The 20,160-nt window shown below is 40.2% G+C and overlaps 1 protein-coding gene across 1 annotated transcript in view; it reads right to left on the bottom strand.

The window, feature by feature from the left end:
• tln1 (talin 1) overlaps positions 1-20,160 on the bottom strand; it is a 67,013-nt gene that overhangs the window by 31,924 nt on the left and 14,929 nt on the right. Inside the window, exons 3-29 of the mRNA XM_070850052.1 lie at positions 19,081-19,243; positions 18,109-18,206; positions 16,755-16,884; positions 16,368-16,520; positions 15,992-16,134; positions 15,237-15,364; positions 15,064-15,124; positions 14,329-14,433; positions 13,733-13,888; positions 12,066-12,167; positions 11,415-11,491; positions 10,935-11,115; positions 9,788-9,901; positions 9,561-9,669; positions 8,613-8,821; positions 8,425-8,523; positions 6,560-6,727; positions 6,118-6,412; positions 5,228-5,394; positions 4,768-4,896; positions 4,456-4,569; positions 3,919-4,032; positions 3,070-3,204; positions 2,218-2,346; positions 1,896-1,998; positions 289-497; positions 45-164 (exon numbers count right to left, since the gene is read on the bottom strand). Of these exons, the coding sequence (XP_070706153.1) occupies positions 45-164; positions 289-497; positions 1,896-1,998; positions 2,218-2,346; positions 3,070-3,204; positions 3,919-4,032; positions 4,456-4,569; positions 4,768-4,896; positions 5,228-5,394; positions 6,118-6,412; positions 6,560-6,727; positions 8,425-8,523; positions 8,613-8,821; positions 9,561-9,669; positions 9,788-9,901; positions 10,935-11,115; positions 11,415-11,491; positions 12,066-12,167; positions 13,733-13,888; positions 14,329-14,433; positions 15,064-15,124; positions 15,237-15,364; positions 15,992-16,134; positions 16,368-16,520; positions 16,755-16,884; positions 18,109-18,206; positions 19,081-19,210 (3,678 nt within the window). The 5' untranslated portion in view covers positions 19,211-19,243. The remainder of the gene's footprint in view (positions 1-44; positions 165-288; positions 498-1,895; positions 1,999-2,217; positions 2,347-3,069; positions 3,205-3,918; positions 4,033-4,455; positions 4,570-4,767; positions 4,897-5,227; positions 5,395-6,117; positions 6,413-6,559; positions 6,728-8,424; positions 8,524-8,612; positions 8,822-9,560; positions 9,670-9,787; positions 9,902-10,934; positions 11,116-11,414; positions 11,492-12,065; positions 12,168-13,732; positions 13,889-14,328; positions 14,434-15,063; positions 15,125-15,236; positions 15,365-15,991; positions 16,135-16,367; positions 16,521-16,754; positions 16,885-18,108; positions 18,207-19,080; positions 19,244-20,160) is intronic.

The raw sequence follows: 20,160 nt of genomic DNA, 5'->3' as shown, positions 1-20,160 counted from the left end.
AAATATTCAAGGACATTAAGGGTAATGCAATGTATCTTTCTTACAGAATCAGACAGGAGAGTCTTGCTTGCTTCGCCCACAGTGCGGATAGCATTGTCCACATCTCTCTGGCCAGGAAGGCAGTTCACACATCTGTTCAGGGCCTGAGACACTGCCTTAGCCACCTACACACACACCCACACACCCACACACACGTCATCATCATGACTGAGTGACCGTCTTCTAACTAACTAGCCGACAGTCATTTCACAAACAGTTCATATTCTCATGTCACTACTCATGTCTGACCTGGGCCAGCCTCTGCTGATTCTCTGCATCTCCTGGCTTAGCGATGGCCCTCTTGGTCTCTTCGATCAGGTTGGCTGACTTATCCATCACATCACTGGCACAGTCCAGCATGGCGTTACGTGCTGGTGAATCAGCTGTGGTGGCAGCAACTCCTCTGGCGGCTGAGGCCAAGGACTTAAGAGCCTGGGCCACATCTCTAGCTGCCATGCCTGGATGCAATAGAAGCGTAACTTCATGAATACTTAATGAATGCACTTCATGCTATGGAGACCCAAATTGTTAAAAATTAAATAAATTAAATATCATACAATAAATAACCATGAGGATATAATATAAAGCAACCACTACATTTGAAAAAATCAAACACATTCTAAAAGTTATTCCATCCACTTCTAAAAGGTTATTGAAGCTAATTACTTGCAGACTTGTGATTGGTTGTCTGCTCATTCAGACCAAGGTAACAGCCACTCAAAAAACTAGCACTATTCTGTTTGTCTTGATTGAAAGCATAATACTTTGGGATTATAATTTGGAAAAAGGACATTTTGAAATTAAAACTGTGGGAATTAAAATAAAAATCACCAATAAACTTCTTTTTAACCCTTGTATGGTGTTCGGATCTGTGGGACCTGTTTTCATTTTTTTTTTTTTTTTTTTTTTTTTAATCAAGAGCAAAATGATACGATTAATTATTTTTTCAAACTCAGACTCATTGGCCATGGCTCATATTGATGAGTCTGAGTTTGAAAAAATTATTAATCGTATAATTTTTCTTTTGATAAAGAACATGAAAACGGATGAAATCGGGTCCACAAACCCAAACACCATACAAGGGTTAATGTAAAAAGGAGCAGGAGCAAATAATATTTTATTGAAAAGACCTGAGTATTACAAATGCATAATTCACAGCTTGGTTCTAGGTTGGTTGGTTTTTGGTTGTATAGTCCATTTAAGAGGTGCTAAAAATGTATTTTGTTGTTTTTACACAAACCACCATATTCATTCTAGCATTTTGGTCGCAGTAGTTTATAGACTGATTTCATTTTTTGATTTCTTTTGCAGTTTTTTGTGGCAAAATGAATTCTCATATCATGAACGTCCCTGGATGTGATGGGATTGTCCAAACAAATTAGTTCATTTTCTGCTGCTCTTCATCTAGGTGTGCTCATGCTTAGTATTATTATTCATGTTACTATTATTCATATATTAATTATTGTCATGTTAGTTATTGTTGCTATATTGCTCATTATTAGTCATATTCCTATTATCAGTAACATTGTTAATATTATTATTATGCTTGTTGTTTGCTGTGTACCTACCCCGACCCCCCCCTCTCTCTCTGTCCCCGACAGAAAGTTGCCAACCTCTTGAGCCTGGTTTTGTCTGAGGTTTTTTTCAGTTAAAAGGGAGATTTTCCCTGCCACTGTTACCTGATGCTCATTCATGTGGAAATTCTTGAATCCTTAATTTTGAATTCTTGAATTGTTGGGTCTCTCTTAATTAAAGACTTTGGCCTAGACCTGGTCTTTTATGGAAAGAATCTTGACATTACACTTGTTGTGAATTGGCACAATATAAATAAAGACTGATTGATTGATTAAACCAACCAGTGTAGTTCTCATTGCCCTGGGTGGCCTCACTCAGCAGCTGGGCAATGGCTGAGCTCACAGCCTTAGTGCTGGTACCCAGGTCCTGGGAGCATTTCTCAAGCTGAACAACACAGAGAGGAGACATAGGAAGAAACAAACTGTTATTCAATTAATCTAATTGGGAAATAAAGCTTCCTCTGTCTATGCCCAGTTCATGGCATGTTACAACCAGGTAAGGAATAAAAAGACGAGCGAGGGAGAGAGTGTGAGAGAGACAGAGAGAGAGTGAGAGAGAGAGAGAGTGTGTGTGTGTGTGTGTGTGTGAGTGTGTGTGTCACACCGTCTCTCCTGGCAGTGGTTTGAGTTTGCCCTCTTCAGCTGAAACCTTGGCTTCCTGGATGTCCTTCTCCAGATCTTTAACGACTGACAGAGCATTGTCTATCTCCAGTGGACCGCACGCTTCCTGAGCCTGCACGCACACACACACACACACACACACAATGTGATGTGACATGTTAAACACTGCCAGAAAATCAGACTATGATACGTTTATGTGAAAATTGCCACATGGCTTACCAATTCACAGAGTTTTTTTTTTTTTTAAGATTGAGTAATTAAGACTTTTAATAATCTTATGCAAGACATCCACCTGACGTCAAGCCCGACAGATGATGGCACTTTACTGACAGATGTATCATTATTAGAGGTCCAAGGAGTGATGCTTGCTGCTGGAGTCCTATTGTTTTAGTTTTAGCTTTTGTTGTTGCTATTGTTCTTCTTCTTTGCTAAAAGAGTTCATACAATAAAAACTGTGACACCCACCCATTTCAAATATTCAAGCCTGTCAGTTTTTCTCAAAAATGTTTTTATGTATGCATTTATTTATCTATTTATTTATTCCACTAAATTTGCTCATGCAGCAGACTTCATGGTGGTGCTGTAACAATCAAGTTTGCATTTTCACAAATACCTCGAAAAACTCTTGGCCTAAATACTTACTATATGTTGTTAGAGAAATTTCGATGTCAATTAATTAATAGTTATAGAATTGCCAGTTGTTTTGCTTCTTGACAGTTAAATAAGAAACAAGCGTCCAGAGTAAGCTACTTGGACCCCAGTCACTGACGCTTGCAGCTATATTTATATTCTGTTTACAGTAGACAATATAAGAAAGAATATACATGTATAGTACCTTCTGTGAGGCGGTGCGAAGCTCAGCCAGGGCGCTGGCCAGGTTCTTAGCACACTGGCTGAGCTGCATAGCTGAGGCTTGGTCACTGATAGTTGGAACTGTGGCCTTGGAGGCTGTAACCATCTTAGCACCAGGCTGGTAGAGGAGATGAAATAACAAACTATTAGCACTGGGCTAAATTTCAAATAACTTTATCTCCACAATATGAGAGTGCTGAATAGACCAAAAAACATGATGATGCTTTAGCTTGAGTTTTTTGCCTGGGTCAAAACCATCTTATGTGTCCTACATAGGATGACCAGATGAGAATGGATGAATTTTGGGCAGGGACAGGGGCAGGGGAACCAAAGTCAATGCTAAAATTAATTATATTTTTAATGACTGTGTCATTAAAAGAAAACTGACTCATTTGGATCAAAAAGACCAAGATCATCTAAAAAACCTGTATTCTCTGGATCATAAATATCCAGTCCACTACATTAAATGTAAAGGAAATCTTGCCATTGAAATCCAGTCATGTTGTTGACTATTTACCCAAGCATGTTGTCCTGAATGGGTTTTTTCAGCTAATCACCCAGACCCTGATTTCAGGTTATGAAACTTGAGGCGTGGACTGGCATAGTATTATTGTTACTTAGTGAAGCAGTATCCCAGCAGATCACATGACGTGCATACCCACAAAACAATAGCTGTTTGAGACTGTAATTATCCTAGCTGTACCACCACTTCTGTACTGTTCTGCCATTGTGCATCCTGCTCTGTTAGAAGTATGCTGTCCTGTGGAAAATGAGCTTTTATTGGTTATAGATGTATTCACTGAGTAAATGAAGCTGGTGGTGTGACAATCACCTGTAGGAAGTTCTGGCTGGCACTGATGAGGGCCAGCTGAGCACTGGGACTGTCAGGCTGAGACTGGCTGCCTCTGACTCCCTGAACCAGCTGAGGGATCTGCTCTGCCACCACCTAATCTCGTGCGCACGTACACACACATACACACACACGCACACACATATATATTACCTTACAAAATAAAAATGGAATGGAATGTACATCTAAAAATGCATGCCCTATGCAATGCTTTAAAAAAAAAGTCAAGTCAGATTGCCATTCAATCCACTGTATTGTAATCTTGTGTAATAGATATGTAAACATAGGTCAAATTACTGACATTTTCACCTCAAAACAAGATGCCTTTTAGTAATTTTAGTTGCACTTGCAAACAAAAGATCCAAAACGGTGATACATAGAGTAAGAGAACAGACAAAAATGTGAAAATAAAAAGGAGAGATGAGATTTTGAAGACAAAGACACTCTTCTATTACTACCCTGAATTACTGCCCTGGTGCAGTGTGTGAACAGACAGAAGTAAGTAGTGAGTGTGTTCACCTTGCAGCTCTGGACGAGCTGCTGCTGGGCAGCCTGGTTCCTGTTGGAGGAGGCGGCATGCTGGGCTGCAGCAATGGTCTGAGTGGCTGCTGCCGCTGCCTGTTTGGCTGCGTTCTGACGGGATATAGGAAACAGACATGTCAGCTTAAAGAACCATGCTTGTATAGGACTAGCAATAAAAATCATTTAGAATTGTACGATCAAAATAGCTAGCACAACATTGGCAGCTAATATCAACTTGTTAATAAAACTAATATGGGGATGCATGTTTAAATGCTGTCTCTGTCCCTGTCTCTCTCTATGCCACTATACCTCCAGTTTATTGACCAGTCGTTTCTTGATAGCGTTCTGGGCAGCAGCATTGGTGGCCATGCGGAGGCCTTCAGCAGCCTCTCGCAACTTCTGCTGCTGCTCCTCACTGTCAGGGTTTGCTGCTGCACCCTGGGGTGAAACACATGCAGATAATTATATTAATCGTATTTTATACTTACAGACTGACTGAAACGAAAAGTGCCTATTCATTATTTTAAAAAAAGGCATATAGTTGCACTCAAAATTATTCAACCCTCAAATTAGATGTAAAGTGGCATTTTGTGTAGAATTTTGAGAAACCATTTATTATCTTAGTTGTGTTGCACTATTAAATTGTTCTTGTTTGAGTAGTTAATTGAACACAGCCGAAAGATTGTAAATTTTTCCAATACACCTAATTTGCAATGGGGGTTGAATAATTTTGAGGCCAACTGTATGAAAGAGAAGGACAAAGGAAGACCTTGGCAGCTTCCACCATCTTTGCAGTGGCATCAGCCAGGAGCTTGGCGGCTGACAGCAGCTTTCGTGAGTTCTCCAGGTCTGACTCTCCCTCTGCATCCATCTTGATGGCGTTGACCAGATCAGATGTGGCCTGGGCAAGGATACGAGCCTGACGAACCATCTCTCCTGGTTGGTTAAACAAGATGGAAATGAAGAAACAACTTTAGAAATAAATTCCACTCCATTATTGTTGGATATCATCAATCTGTCATTTTTAATTCATTTCAGGAGTTATATATTTCATGATTAAGTGAATGAAGTTAAAAGGGAGTATATTAGTATATCTTCTAACCTCTTCAACAACACCACAGAATATGATTTGGTTTTTCTATATAGTGAGGGTCTAATAATATAAAGTCCAGGCTGCAATGTTAACTATAGCACACAATATACAAGTGTTAGGTACATTCAACGACATACCGACGAGTTATCACATTTATTAGCCTTGCTTCTGGCAGAAGAACATTGAGAACAGTTCACTGCCTTACCAATATCCTGTCATTAGTCATTATTTTTTTCATAATACATCCATGGTTCATCCTCTAGAGACCACAGATACCCACAAAACATTTTATAGTAATCAAGCCATCGGATATCTTTTATACAAATTTGATCTCAGATGGAGAAAAGCTCAAAGAGGGTCCAAAATGTCAAAGGTTATGCTTTGAGGAGCATCAAGAGCCACAGTAAATTGTAGGGCAATCTGACCTATAGCTGTCAAAACATGTTAATCTGGAGCAGACACTACAGGGATGGACAGATCGATGGCATCATTTTGATGCCCATCTGGTAGCAAAACCAATGTGTGTCTCTCTGTGACCTCTGTGGTCATGATGGTAACTCACTTACCAGCATCTCCCATTGAGCTGAAGATGTTTTCTGTGACATCGAGAATGCGGTCGGTGGCTTCTCCATGGCGTCCAATAGGATGGCCTCCGCTGGCATACTGTTTGATGTGTTGAAGCAGCTCATTGAGGGCCTGAGTGACACCTGTGGCAGCCACACCCACCTGTTTCAGGAGCCCCTCATCATTGGTGGCCCCTTGTGACGCCTCTACGCAGCCTTCTACCGACTTAGCCACCAGCTTGCCTGCCTCGATCAGCTGCTCCTGGCATACTGGGGAGCTAATGGTTGGAGCCACCACCTTGAGGAGTGTTAAGATGCATTCACATGCAACAGGAAAATCCAAGTTGTGAACATCCTCAACAAAAGTGTTTTCCTTGGGTTTCAGATGGTGAATACTATGGTAACTGTCAGCTCTGAGTAGAAATCTCTAAGGCAGACTACTCACCCTTGTGCAAGCTACCAGCTGAGATGTGGACAGAGCACACTGGGTGGCTGCAGCAATGACCCTGTTCTGCTGGCCTGAGTCCTCAGTCTTCTGGGCCACGTTCTTAGCTTTGAGTACCAGAGCTGCTGCAGCATTAGCCACAGCCTTAGCCAGTTGCATCAGCATGTCCTGACAATAGCAAACACACACAGCAGTCAGAATTACTTAGCACTAGCCAGTCACTAGGTGATGAAAGAACAGTTATTATAATGTAATATATTAGAATATAATGTGTTGTAAAAAAATTAATGCTTGGAATTATGTAGATTTATGAAATTACTCAAAACATAATTGAAATCTGAAAAGAATGATGTGGTAGTGATATGGAAGAGAAGTGACATGAGGGAAAAAGGCAGACTATTAAAGTCCTATGGATGGTTCAGACTTGATTAGGCTTCATCTTTTCTGCCTACAGTGACAGTTAAAAGGTGTTGTTCCATTTTATTGGAATAGAAGTGAGGCCCCAACACTGCACCGCCCATAATTCCCAAAATGTTGTTCCATTTCAAACACATTTTCGGATTTGTGTGTCGACAATATCAGGGAGTATGGCTTTAAAGCAGAAGGTATTTGGATCTATTTTAATACACTAGTTAGCATGGTCATGCTATGCATATGACATTGAATGAGTTATTGCTAACTGTAATCATTCTTCCTGTCCAAACTGGTAGTTAAGTGATCCCTCAATTACACTTTAAGAATAAGGGGACAAAATCTACTGTCCTTGTTCTGTGAACTGTGTTCTGAAGTCCAGATGAGGCTAATATGGGGCTCCAGGTGCCTGAGACAAGTGAAGTTAGTCTTTTTAGTGTGGAATTATTTCATTATGTTTCCCTGTCAAGTGTTTCCTTGTTGAACAGTGGAGGGGGAGTAACAGTAAGTAGTAACATAGTAACTTCCAAAGATTGTAACTTTGAAAAATACCCATCTGATTTGACCAACAAAGATTGCAGCAGCCTCATATTACTTTCAGCTGAACTTTAGAATCAGTTGGATTCTGACTCACATCTATACAGTGTTGTCATGTAGGGACAGTCCCCTCAGAGCCAAAGGGAGAATGATTACAGCAACGATTAACTCAAAGCACACATCGGCATCTGACTGAGTCATGTATTCGAGTAAATATCCTACACCTTACAATGCAGGTATCCTAACCATTACTGCTGTGAGCCTTTTAAGACACAAACTGGATTATACAGTTAAACCTGACATGATATGAGGCTACTTTGTATGAATTATTAAAGAGCAATTCTGAAACTAAATCTGTACCTAACTATGGTTTCAAATCTCTGGAGTCATCTGTTAGCAATTTGGATTTGAATTGGACTATGATTGACAGATTGGATTATGAGTGGATTACTTACTACTATCTGGTTAACTAAGAGATCATTTTGATCATCTTTTTAGAATGAAGCGTTTGTCTAAAATACACATGGAGATGGAGAGGGAACTCTCCATCTGGCACCTCTGAAAGATCCTTTAACTAGAAACTTTCAAATACAGATATGAAACAGTTTTATAATAACCATTGCATGAGAATCTTGCTTCAGGGGGAATAAAATCCTTAATTAGTGTATTTGTTAGGGAGCTGTTTTTTAAAGGTTCACTTTATTTGACCCCTGTGGTGCCACTTGAAAAGCTATCTTAAATGAATGAAGAGAATGTATGCCAAATAACATTGAATTGTTAATAGTTTAAAAGTTAATTTTATTAATTTAAAATACTTACCTTTAAGATCTTTTTCATTTTACAACACATTACCCCCATTAACAGGAGAACATTCTAGACCGGTTAAATTTGGAAGATGGAAGTTCAGATTGACACACCTGGAACTGTGGATCAGTGTCTGTCTCTCCTATGTGAGAGAGCAGCTCTCCACTGGCCTGGCCCACATTTCCTGCTGCCTGCAGCAGGATCTGCCGAGGCTAGAATCAAAAGATATCATGGACACAAAGTTAAACAACTTCAAAAAAACATGACTTATTTCCATCTCTCTTGCAGTCTGATTGTGTACCTCTGTGTTTGCAGGCTGGGCGGTCTTCAACATGTCAGAGACAGCACAGGCCAAGTTCTTAGCAGCACCCAGCAGCTGTTGCCCATTTCCTCCTTCATCATCCATCAAAGCTGCCAGCAATTTAACACCTTTTGACATCTCAGTCAGGTTGGAGGAGATTGTGGTAACAGCACAGCCCACTGCTGTGTAGTCTGTCTCTGCTGGATCACCTGAAGACAGGTAGATCCATAGTTAGATAATTGTATTCATTCCAAGAGCACAAACAAGTTTGGTCAAACAAATTCAGACATAACTCTTTTTATTTTACTGACTACACCATTAACTGATGTATAGTGTGAACTGTTCCCCTGGTTCCTTTCTAATGAATCAAGACCCAGTATTAGCACAGGCAGTTATAGAGCCAGCCTCTGACCAGCTTATTAATCCTACTGTGGTCACTGGCAAAATGCTGTTACCCCAAAATACTGACCACTGCTCAGTTCGTGGGCGTAAATTGTACAGATTAAACTGATATGATCCTACTTTTTCTATGAAAGAAACAAAATTATGCTTTGAATGCTTAAGACTATAGGGTCGCCCCAACAATTGTACACTAGATATCCAAAGATATGATTTGCAGCAGAGGATTTATCAAACAAGTTCTGAAAGTGTTTAATATGTAAAGCAGTGTGTCACTTTTCTGGACATTAACTGCAAATGGGAAGGCCTGTGTAGTTTGAGATTCTAAAGTTTTTCAGTATTTCATACAGGTAATTCATGGTCTATAGTTGGTTAGTCATTACAGAAAAATTGAAAAGCATCCTGTCTGGTTGAAAGTTTCCAGCTGCAGGACTTTTTTACATCACAGCTGCAAGATTGAGAAACTGCTCTTTAAGCTGACCAACATGTTTTCCACATCACTGGTATTACACAGACTGAAAGCAATAAGGTGAAGGACAATGTTTCTACCTGCAGTGAGGTTAACCATGGAGGCGGTTCCTGCTGTGATGGCATCTACCTGAGAATGGATCTCATGTTTGGACTCATCCATCTTGTTTTTGCGCCAGGCTTGGGATGCCTTGAACAAAGAATAAAACCCTCTGATGAAAAATATCTAGAATGGAGTGCTCAACACTCCATTTGTTTGTACTCAAGTCAATTCACTTAGACACAGAAAAAAGAGAGTTAAATCTCACAGCGTCTGTTCCCAGTGGCGGCAGTGTATCAAAGTCATCCAAAGAGGCCTGGGCAGCCTGGACAGCATGCATACTGGAGTTGATGGTTCCAGTCAGGGCTTGCTGTGCTGAAGTCTGTGGACACACAAAGGTACTGTCAGTGTTATGATCTACTATTTCATAGTTATTACAATTTGCTAAATATGTCTGCGCTCTCAATATCAATTACATCGCTAGATTTAAAATATTTTGGACTGCATATTTAAAAAAACAAAAAACAAACATAGTTTGAGTTTTGAAAAAGACTCAACAGTTCCAAAAACCAGCTGCTCACTGTACTTTAACAAACACTATTCAATCTCATAATTCTGATAAAACTCCCTCCTCAATATATCATTAATATGTTTACATATGATCAATATGCATTTTGTTACTGTAAAATTGATATGTATAAGCTTTTAGCTATATATGTCACAATAAATGTATTGTGCACTGTCCTTGTTAAATAAACAATTAAAATCAATACTTCCAATAGCTTCCTTTGCCTCAAAAAACACAAATGGCATCCACTCTGATTCAGGTTTGTAAAACAAAACATCTTGAAAATTCAAGCAGGCTGGATGCATCATCTTTATCATTAGTCATATTCCTGTTGTTAGTGCTATAGCTGCTGTTAGTATATTGGTTGCTGTTTGATTTGTCTCTCTGTCACTCTCCCTTTCTCTGTCTCTCTCTCCCTTTCTGTCTGTCTGTCTGTCTCTCTCTCGCTCTGTCTCTCTCCAACCGCCATCCAACACGGACCCAGACAGAAAGCCCCCCCTCTGAGCCTGGTTCTGTTCGAAGTTTCTCCACATTAAAGGGGAGTTCTTCCTGCCACTGTTTCCTAATCTAATATCTGATGCTGCTCATGTGGGGATTCTTGAATCCTTGATGTTGAATTCCTGAATCGTTGGGTCTCTTAGTTAAAGAGTTTGGTCTGAGCTGCTCTTTATGGAAGCGTCTTGAGATAACACTGTTGTGAATTGGTGCTATATAAAAAAGACTGATTGATTGATTGATTGATTGATTGATTGATTGATTGATCATCTCATGAGAACAGAACATTTTGATAACAGTTTGTTTTGAGGCACATTTGACCAGTTAAAGCCTTTTGTGATATTTGCTTTACCAGTGGAGGCATGTGTCCTCGGTGCATCTGTCCACTAGTGATGTGCTGCTTGGCCTGAGGCATAGAGCCCATCTGGAAGCTCTCTGGACCTCCAGCTCCTGAGCGCATGATGGCTGGCAGGGCCACTGAGCCTGTCTCCACCTTGCCAACCTTGTTGAACTGCTGTTGCATCACTGTGGACCTGGAGTGGTATTGGAAACAAAGGGAAAAGGAAGAGAAAAATGACTTGGTTACGGGACATTGGGGAGTGGAGCAAATCCCTCAAGCCCTCACTGGTGCTGACTGCTGTGAGCACATGTTAACCAGTAAGGGATAGGCCATTCAGTCGTTTGGAGTACAGGGAAACTGTTTAGAAAGATTGATTAATGTGTGTAAAATGTAAATTACCACTATTTACTGGCAGCCAAATGTACAATATCTGTAAAGAATCATAGTATGCTGCATCAGTAAAACACACAACACACACACACACACACTTACTTTTTGGGTGACACAGAGTCTTCTAGCATAGTTGACTCTTCATCTCCCTCTAGGCCAAAGTGGTCTTTGCTCTTTTTCTGTAGAAAGACATCAGTGGTGACAACACTGGGTCATAAGAAGCATCATTTTACAGAAATATAGATATTAGGAAGGTTGGCCATCAGGCAGACTAAAAAAAATCGGTATGGCACATTTGAGACACCACCACTACAAAAATAATTCTTATTTCAAGGACAGGGATCAATGAATAAATTTAATCAAAGTAATATTATGGCAGATAGGTTGAGCGAGCATTGACTACATTATTGATATTTTTTATCTTTTTGAAACATAAACCTCTGTGATTCAAAAATGACTTTAAAATATATGGTAAATATGAAAAGAAGAGATCAGAAATCAAATCAAAGGATCCTTCCTTGCATATGGGTTACACATGATAAAACTGAGGGTGACCAATACAACTTTGGTATGGATTTTCTGAGACACTGTCACCTTGCGTTCACAACATAGGGAATCCACTTCAAGTTACCTGCAACAGACAAAAGATATCTTAAACTACACTTCAATCAAACTCAAGTGAGTATAACCTAAACTGTTATGTTTTACCATTGTACTGTGTAATGTTGGTCGCACATTAATGCTGACCGGTACCTTTTTGAGGATGATATCGATGTAACCAGCAATAAGCTGAGCTATCTGCTCTCCCTCAGTGGTCTGCACAGAGTAGTAACCATCCTGGTAGTCTCCAAAGTCCTGAAATCAACAAAGAACAAACTCTAAAAGATTAACATGTGCAGGATCATCTTCTGTAGCTTAGGAGATAGGATGCTGATCATGACCATCAACATCCCTGGCCTGAGTGCTGCTGGGAACCTTTGCTATATCTCTCTTTTACTTAAAATGCAAAGGAAAACAAACACATTTCGTAGCTCACATTACTGTAATTTGAGATGACATCGTATTGAATGCTTCTGGCCTAAGGGTTTCGTTGTTTCTCTCACTTGCATTTTAACATGTGAGAAAGAGATGAAACAAAAAGTTTATGGGAGGAGAGAGGAATAGAGGAAACACATTTTTAGATAAACGAGATGTCCTTTCCTCTGAAGCAACATTGTTTCTGATGATGATGGCACAGCTGGATCACAGCTGGTCTGCGGTCATCCATCCATCCATTGTCTACACCGCTTATTTTGAAGTGTCGCAGGGGGCTGGAGCCAATCCCAGCTGACTTTGGGCGAGAGGTGGAGTACACCCTGGACTGGTCACCAGTCAATCGCAGGGGTGACACATAGCTCACACACTTACGGACAATTTAGAGTCACCAATTAACCTAACCTGCATATCTTTAGACGGAGTACCCGGAGAAAACCTACACAAGCACAGGGAGAACATGCAAACTCCACAAGGAAAGGTTCAATGCTCAAATCACAAACCTGCTGGCCAGTGGATTTGAACCTGCAACCTGAGGCAACAGTGCTAACCATCGCACTACCGTGCTGCCCTGGTCTGTGGTCAGTCTGCTGATATTACCAGCTCTGCCTGTCTTGGAGCTTGATGTACATCCAAAATTAATACAGGTGCACAGTGACTATTGCCAGAACAGTGGTGTAGTGATGTCCTCCAACATGACAAAAATTAATGTGAAATATCCCTTCAATGAACAGTTTAACAAATGGTACATGGAAGTATACTTGTGCAGAGTCTTTCTAGTGTTTTTGACCACTTAAACGCTACATTCACAGTCACACAATCTGCTATCAGAAGGAAGCATTCACACACTCACACTAGCACAGCTTCAATGTGTGAGTGTGCGTGAATGATGCGTGAACATGAATGTAATTAGTGTGTGTGTGAGTGGAGGAGGGGTCGCAACAACAATCTTCTGATTGGTGGACAAACTGCTCTACCTTTGAGCCACAGCTACCACTATATTAACTGAAAACCAGTACTTTGTTTATTCAAATTGTGCAGATTCAACTGATATGATCCTACTTTTTCTGAGAATGAAAGAAAATTGTGCTTTGAATGCTTGAGACTATAGGTTCACCCCAACAATTGTACACTGGACATACAAAGATATGATTTGCAGCAGAGGATTTATCAAACAAGTTCTGAAATTTTGTTTCATACATTAAATTGACACATTTTTAAAGCAGATGGTTGTGGGCTGACTGGAGGAGGAGGAGGAGGCAGGTTACAATTCTAGATATCCTGTTTAAATACAGATCCTTCAATCCCTGCAGCTTTTTAAAGCACATTTTAATAGTTTTGAAGCAGCTCGGAGTCAATGACGTTCCGTCTTTCAATGAAACACTCACCAGGGTAAAGCTCTTGGGTGAAGCAGCCCAGCGTTTGATGTTGGTCAAGTTCCACTCCTGGATCACCTCTTTTGTCTTCTCGTCCACCCTCATCACACTCTCTTTGGTGATACCGAGCAGACGTGGCACCAGTTTGTTTTTGCCTTTCATTTTCTCCTGCGGGAAGTTTGAGGAAAGTTAGAATGTCCTCACTGGAAATAAAAGACTTAACACACTGATAACAAAGTATAATTCACAGACTATGTTGATACTATATGTAGGAAACATTGACAGAGATTAGTTCTTGTTTGGGAAAAATACATTTAGCAGCCTGTAGGAGGGCATCTCATCGCTGACTGGTTAGGCGAGTTGTAACTAACTTGCTCACCCAGTGCTTGGGCCAGTGCCTTGCATGGTAGCTAGATGCTACTGGTTTGTGTCTGTGAATGGATAGGTGTATGAAAGGCGAAAAGTTCGGCACCTGACGACAGATATGAAGTCACTCTATCCATCTTATCATTTGAAGGAAAAAAATCGAACACTACAGTTTTTAATCAAAAACAAACAGCTAAGAGCCGAACTCAAACAGAAATGTTGAGTGATAGCTTTCATGTCACCTTGACCAGAAAGAATGACACTCCGTAGGTTTTCAGAGACCTGGCCAGCTTCACATAGCTGACTTTAGCCTCGATCTCTGTCATGTTCTGATAGTTTTTGTGTGCCTGCAGAGACAAGAGAAACAATCAGAGGAGTAGATTAATTCAGTGCAGCATTAACTAAGCAAACCCAAAAATAAGTCATCTTACTTAGATATGTTCGTCTCATGATTTATGACCATGTGGGATGCTACTTTATTTTGTCCTGCATGCAACGTGTTTGTTTTCCATCAGACCATTACAGTTTTGCTTAGCGTTAGTTCAACACTACTAGACTAACTGCTGATGATTTCAAAGTTATTACTAAGAGTTTATATGTCTGGGTGCCCTGGTGGCTCACTTGGTGAAGCGCAAATCATTATGTCTTAGGCCTTACTGCAGCAACCAGGGTTCAATTCCAGCCTGTGGCCCTTTGCTGCATGTCTTCCTCTCTCTCATCCGTTTCCAATCTATCCACTGTCACTATTCAGAGTGTAAAGGCCAAAAAACAATGTAAAAAAGAGTTTCTGTTTCAATATTGGAAGCTATAGCAAAACCAGACCAGTGTATCTTCAGTCAATAAAACTAAATAAATATTACAACACCTCTGTGTACAGTGGTTCGTCTAACCAGGATTGAGGAAGAATCAGATCAGTAAGGAGAAGAGTAGAATCAAAAGTGACGGACTCCTTTGCCTCCATAGAGTCTAGTTCTTACCTGGAAGATCTTTCTCTCTCCTTTGTTCTTGATGTACTCTTTGGGAAGGAACTCCTTTAAACTGAGGAGGAAAAAGCTCAACTGGAATGAAATGAGCCTCAAGTGATAATGTCAAATAACAATTGATGTAACCAAAATAAAACAGTGAATATGAATATGAAGGCAATTCTCACTCTAAGAATCCAGGCTTGTGTTTGGACTCATTGTGGTCACCGAACTGAATCTGACACTGATAGCCAGCAAACTCACAGGCCTTGTCAAAGGAGACCGGATGAGATCCATTCAGAATGTCATCACGGGCCTGTGCACAAAGACACTAGTCAAGCCACAGAATATCATCCAACATAAACTGAAAACAACTTTTAACAAAGATAACCTGACCATTGCAACCAATAGCCATGGAGAAAACTCAAATACACATTAAGGGTTTAAGGCTCATATGAAAGGCTGCTAGTTTCCGCTGTTACGAAGCTTTGAAGATGAAGTAAAGCAATATTTATTTCAAGGTCAACAGAAGTAGCGCCATCAAATTGTCGTGCGTTATGGTACGTGTGTGGTGTACATATTGGAGACATACAAAGAGATACATTGATTTGTCTTCTGCTCCCTTATGGAAACTTGTTGCTCTAAGACAGGCACTGTTTTCTTTATTGTGTTTTATCTTTATGTATTATTAGCAGTTTTATTTGTTGAAAAAAAATCTCAAAATACACTAGACAAATATATGAGAGATTTGAGAAAACCTTTTTAACTGTGAACAAAGAATTTTGCTTGGCAGTTAGCTAGTGCAAAGCACAAAAAGAGACCATCTGATTAATTCATGCTGATTTTTTAAAAACCATTTGATGAAACAGGAGAAAAAGGACACAGGAAGCATGTCAGCAAACTAAGTCAGGGAAACTAGAGAGAGTGTGCATCATTTTTCTACCTGTACGTAGAGCAAGTTGAGCTGCACAGGGTCTCTGGAGTCTACGTTCTGGTCAGAATAGAAGAACTTCCTCCTCAGCAGCAACATCTCTGTTTCCTCCACACCCTGTTCCCTCAAAGTCCTGCCATGGTCCAACCAGTTCACTAAGGAAACACATCAACCAAATAACCTGAATAGCAAAGACTTACTGGTCCCTGGACTTTCTTGTAAAATGTGTTGACAGAAACAGTGACAGGTATTCTCAAGAAATGAGGTTAAAGATGGTGGATCAGTGCTGCATTCTTTTTCAGTTTCATCATTCTGACTCTGTGAAACTGCAGGCCATGAAGTGAGTGTGTTAAAAAACAATGAGTGCGAGAGCTTGTGCTTGTCATACACTCATCATCTGTGTGGAGCTTCTGCTTCAGCTTCTCCATCTTCTTGTCATCTCTGAGCAGAGTCTTGTCTCTTTTCAGGGTGCCTGTGGTCTCCTCCTTCTTCTCCTCACCAATGTCTCGCACTAGTGAGTACTCATCATAGTTTGTAATGCCTGACACACAAAGAGATTCAGGTTACTGCATTTACTTACAAGCAAGCAAAACTTGAAAATTTAATTGGATTGATAGCAGTTTTCATGATAAATGTAAGACATCATTAACCAGTAGTGTCAACACATATTGTGATGCACTGATGGAGAGACAAGCAGAATGACAACGGGCTCAAACAGTCAAAGGGCAGACATTTCAACCACACATATCAGAGAGTTGTCCAGGTAAGAGCTGACCTATTCTAGCACAGATGGTCATGAGCATGTCACTGACAATCTTGGAGTCGTCCACCATAACGGTCTTCACTGTGCCGTCCAGCATGCGGATCTTCAGAGGTCTCTGCTTCTTCTTGTACTCTAAAGTGTCCTGACAGACAGAGAAGAAAGGTCAGGAGCTCTGTTACTAGATGCTAATCAATTAATCAGTTGATTGACAGAAAATTAATCGGCAAAATATTTTGAGAACAGTACAATCATGAGATTTACTTTTCAGGCAGATATCCAAAAAATGTGAGGATAAGCTGCTTTTCTCTGTCTTACAACATTGTGAATTGAATATCTTTTAGGTTTTGGACTGTTGACCAAACAAAACAAGATATTTGGAGACAGCAGCTTGAGCTCTAGGAAACTGATGGACACCAAACAAATTATCAATTAATCAAAAAGATATTGATAATGAGAATAATATACTGACAGATGAGACATGATTGTCCACGAGATTCTTAAATCTCCACTGTCCACAGATGCTTTATACTGTCTGAAAAGCCTCTTTTCATTCATTAAATCTCTGCGGCCATCTAAAGGCAGCAAGACACATATGTTGCAGTCACTGATGTACATGCCATAGTAGAGCACAGTATGCAAACTGTTCACCTGCACATCATTACCTCCTGTCCTGATTTTTATCACAAGTGGTTTTGTCAGGCTCTAATCCTCTGATTACAATACGTCCTGAGATAAAGTAGGATTAAGATTAAAACAGTGTCAGATTGATGTGACTGGTTTGAAAATCTCTTTGGGAATATGTACTGGTAAACAAAATATAAACAGTCTTAAAGGGGCTTGCTTTATAACCTTGATTTTGAGGCTCAGCCGTGAAAAGAGTTCCTATATCAAGAATTAGTTTCAAGATCTGTTATGATTTCAGTGTTATGCTTACATGGTGCATATTCCTAAAGGCACGTGGGTTTAATCAAATGAACACACAGTAAACCTAGGCTCAATTAGTTCCATCAAAACTGTAAATACACAGAAGGAAGAGGGGCGTTTAAAGGCCCTGGACCCCATGGCAGTTTAATACGGCCTTGATGCATTTCCTGAATAATATTACAGATGTTACCTTTAATACATATTGTTATATTCCTGTCTATTGAAAAAATCGTTTAATTGTTAGGGTCCCCATAAATGTCCTATACAGGAAGGTGGTTTGCACAAACCTCTAATACTGACACGGAACCTTTAAATCACACTGGACACATGTTTTCATCCTCCCAGTTTGCCACCCTTTCATTTATTCTCTGTATGGGAGGCTGGTGTGTGCTAATATGTATTTGTGGCATTTATTGTTGTGTAGAGTCTGAGAATGACTCACCCCATTCCTCAACATGTAGTAGTCCAGGGCCTTTCCTGCCTCCAGCCAGATGCCTTTCTTTGGGTCTTCATCAGACAGAAACAGCCCATAGTCATTTGCTGCAGAAGGGAAGACAAATACTGAATGAGTCACTGTGAGTACATTCGTTCACATACATACACATGTGGATATTCAGCCATTATGAAGCTGTTACTGTCTCAAGTACTTGTGCTGGAAGGAAAATATTTGCACTAGCTTGCCCTGTCCCTGTTAATCATGTCTGGATGATCCGTTTCAACACATACATCAGCATCAATCATATCAGGTTCCACTCTTAAAATGTGACCACTCGTCTCTTCAGGGTAAGACAGGAGAACTGGACCATTAAATATGTCTGAGAGTAAAAACAAAACAGTGGCTTTAGCTCTCTCTAAATGTAAAATGACTTACAAGTTGGAACAAGTAACACAGAAAGCTGCTGTTGAAATAGCTGATGCATGAGACATAACTCCGCAAACACCAGATGCACGTGTGAAGTAGGGGGCTATTCCCAGTTGACACAGTTTCTAAGTTTCAACTGCAGCACTTCTTGCAGAGCCTGTTATCAACTAGACAAAAAGTAGCAGGGCCACAATTCATCTGCCGTTACACAATTTCTCCTGCATTCCACTCCACTGGCCTGGGGATAGGTTTAACTCAAGCTTCCACATGTTCACCACCTTTAGGAAATTTTGTTACTTGACACTGAACATGTGAAGAGAATGATGTTATACATGCTAATTCCTGCAAATAGTCAAATGCATGCCTAGCCTGTCACAGTGAGAAGTGGGTGTGAATGTTGGATTGTAAGTTTCAGACAATTGCTGACACAAGTGCAGTAATCGAAAAGTTGTGGGGTGGGGGTTCTGAAGCTTTTGGATCATCTAACAAACAGGACTGACTAAATATGTGTGTGTGTGTGTGTGAGGGGAGGGAAAGAGAGAGAAAACTCACGTTGGCCGAACTGAGCTTCTGGAACTCTCTCCCTGATGATACGACAGGCATCGTACACCATGGTGGAGGGCTCAAACTGCATGGTCTTTATCACGTTCCCCACACCGATCTTTAGTGACAACGCCACCATGATTGCTGCTCTGCACTTCGGCCCAACTCACACCTGCAAAGTAGTTAGTCAAGACAAATCAATCTTATATGCCAGAAATTAGATACAATGCTTAATACAATACAAAGTCAACACCCCCCCTTCACTGAACAAACACATTTTTAATGAGAGTATTTCGTACTTGTTTTATTACATTTCTCTGTACAAAATGCAGAGCTGAGTTTAAAATAAGCAACACAAGTTATATAATTGCACAAGAAACCAGAGGACTGTGAGAAACACAGTTCGGACAGGAAACAGAGTTACACTAAATGTTTGTTTATGTAATCTACAAGATTATACCTATAAAAACATTTTCTGTTACTTAGTGAACTCTTAACCTAAGAGTATAATGGTTAATAGTGGTTGAAAACTGTGGCTAACCTCTAAATATCCATGATTTGTCACGTGCCCCCCTTGTACCTGCATAAACGTATGCTATCTCAACTAGAACAGCACAGCAAGATTTTTTTTCAATTAGGGATCAATCTGCAGGAAATGTATGAGGACCAGGCTGTCTATAAGGGAGAGCAAAGCTCTTGTCCCCTAGTAGCACTATGGGGCAATGCTTTTGTCAGCCAGTCCCAATGCGTTTGCATCTCACACACAAGGACACACATGCACATCCACACTACCAGCAATCATTTGTTGTTATTGATTTAAAAAAATGCTTTAACATTTACTGTGATCAATCATGACATCAAACTAATTTTAAGATCACTCAAAGATAACCTGAGTAAATACAAAAAGCAGTTTTTAAATGATGATTTTATTTATTAAGGGAAAAAAGCTATCCAAACCAACCTGGCCCTATGTGAAAAAGTAATTGCCCCCTAAACCTAATAACTGGTTGTGCCACCCTTGGCGGCAACAACTGCAATCAAGCGTTTGCAGTAACTGGCAATGAGTCTTTCACATCACTGTGGGGGAAT

Source organism: Pempheris klunzingeri, chromosome 19 (assembly GCF_042242105.1).
Source record: "Pempheris klunzingeri isolate RE-2024b chromosome 19, fPemKlu1.hap1, whole genome shotgun sequence".
NCBI classification, from domain to species: domain Eukaryota; kingdom Metazoa; phylum Chordata; class Actinopteri; order Acropomatiformes; family Pempheridae; genus Pempheris; species Pempheris klunzingeri.
The sequence above is the reverse complement of the archived record's forward strand: the minus strand, read 5'-3'. Positions and strand labels throughout refer to the sequence as shown.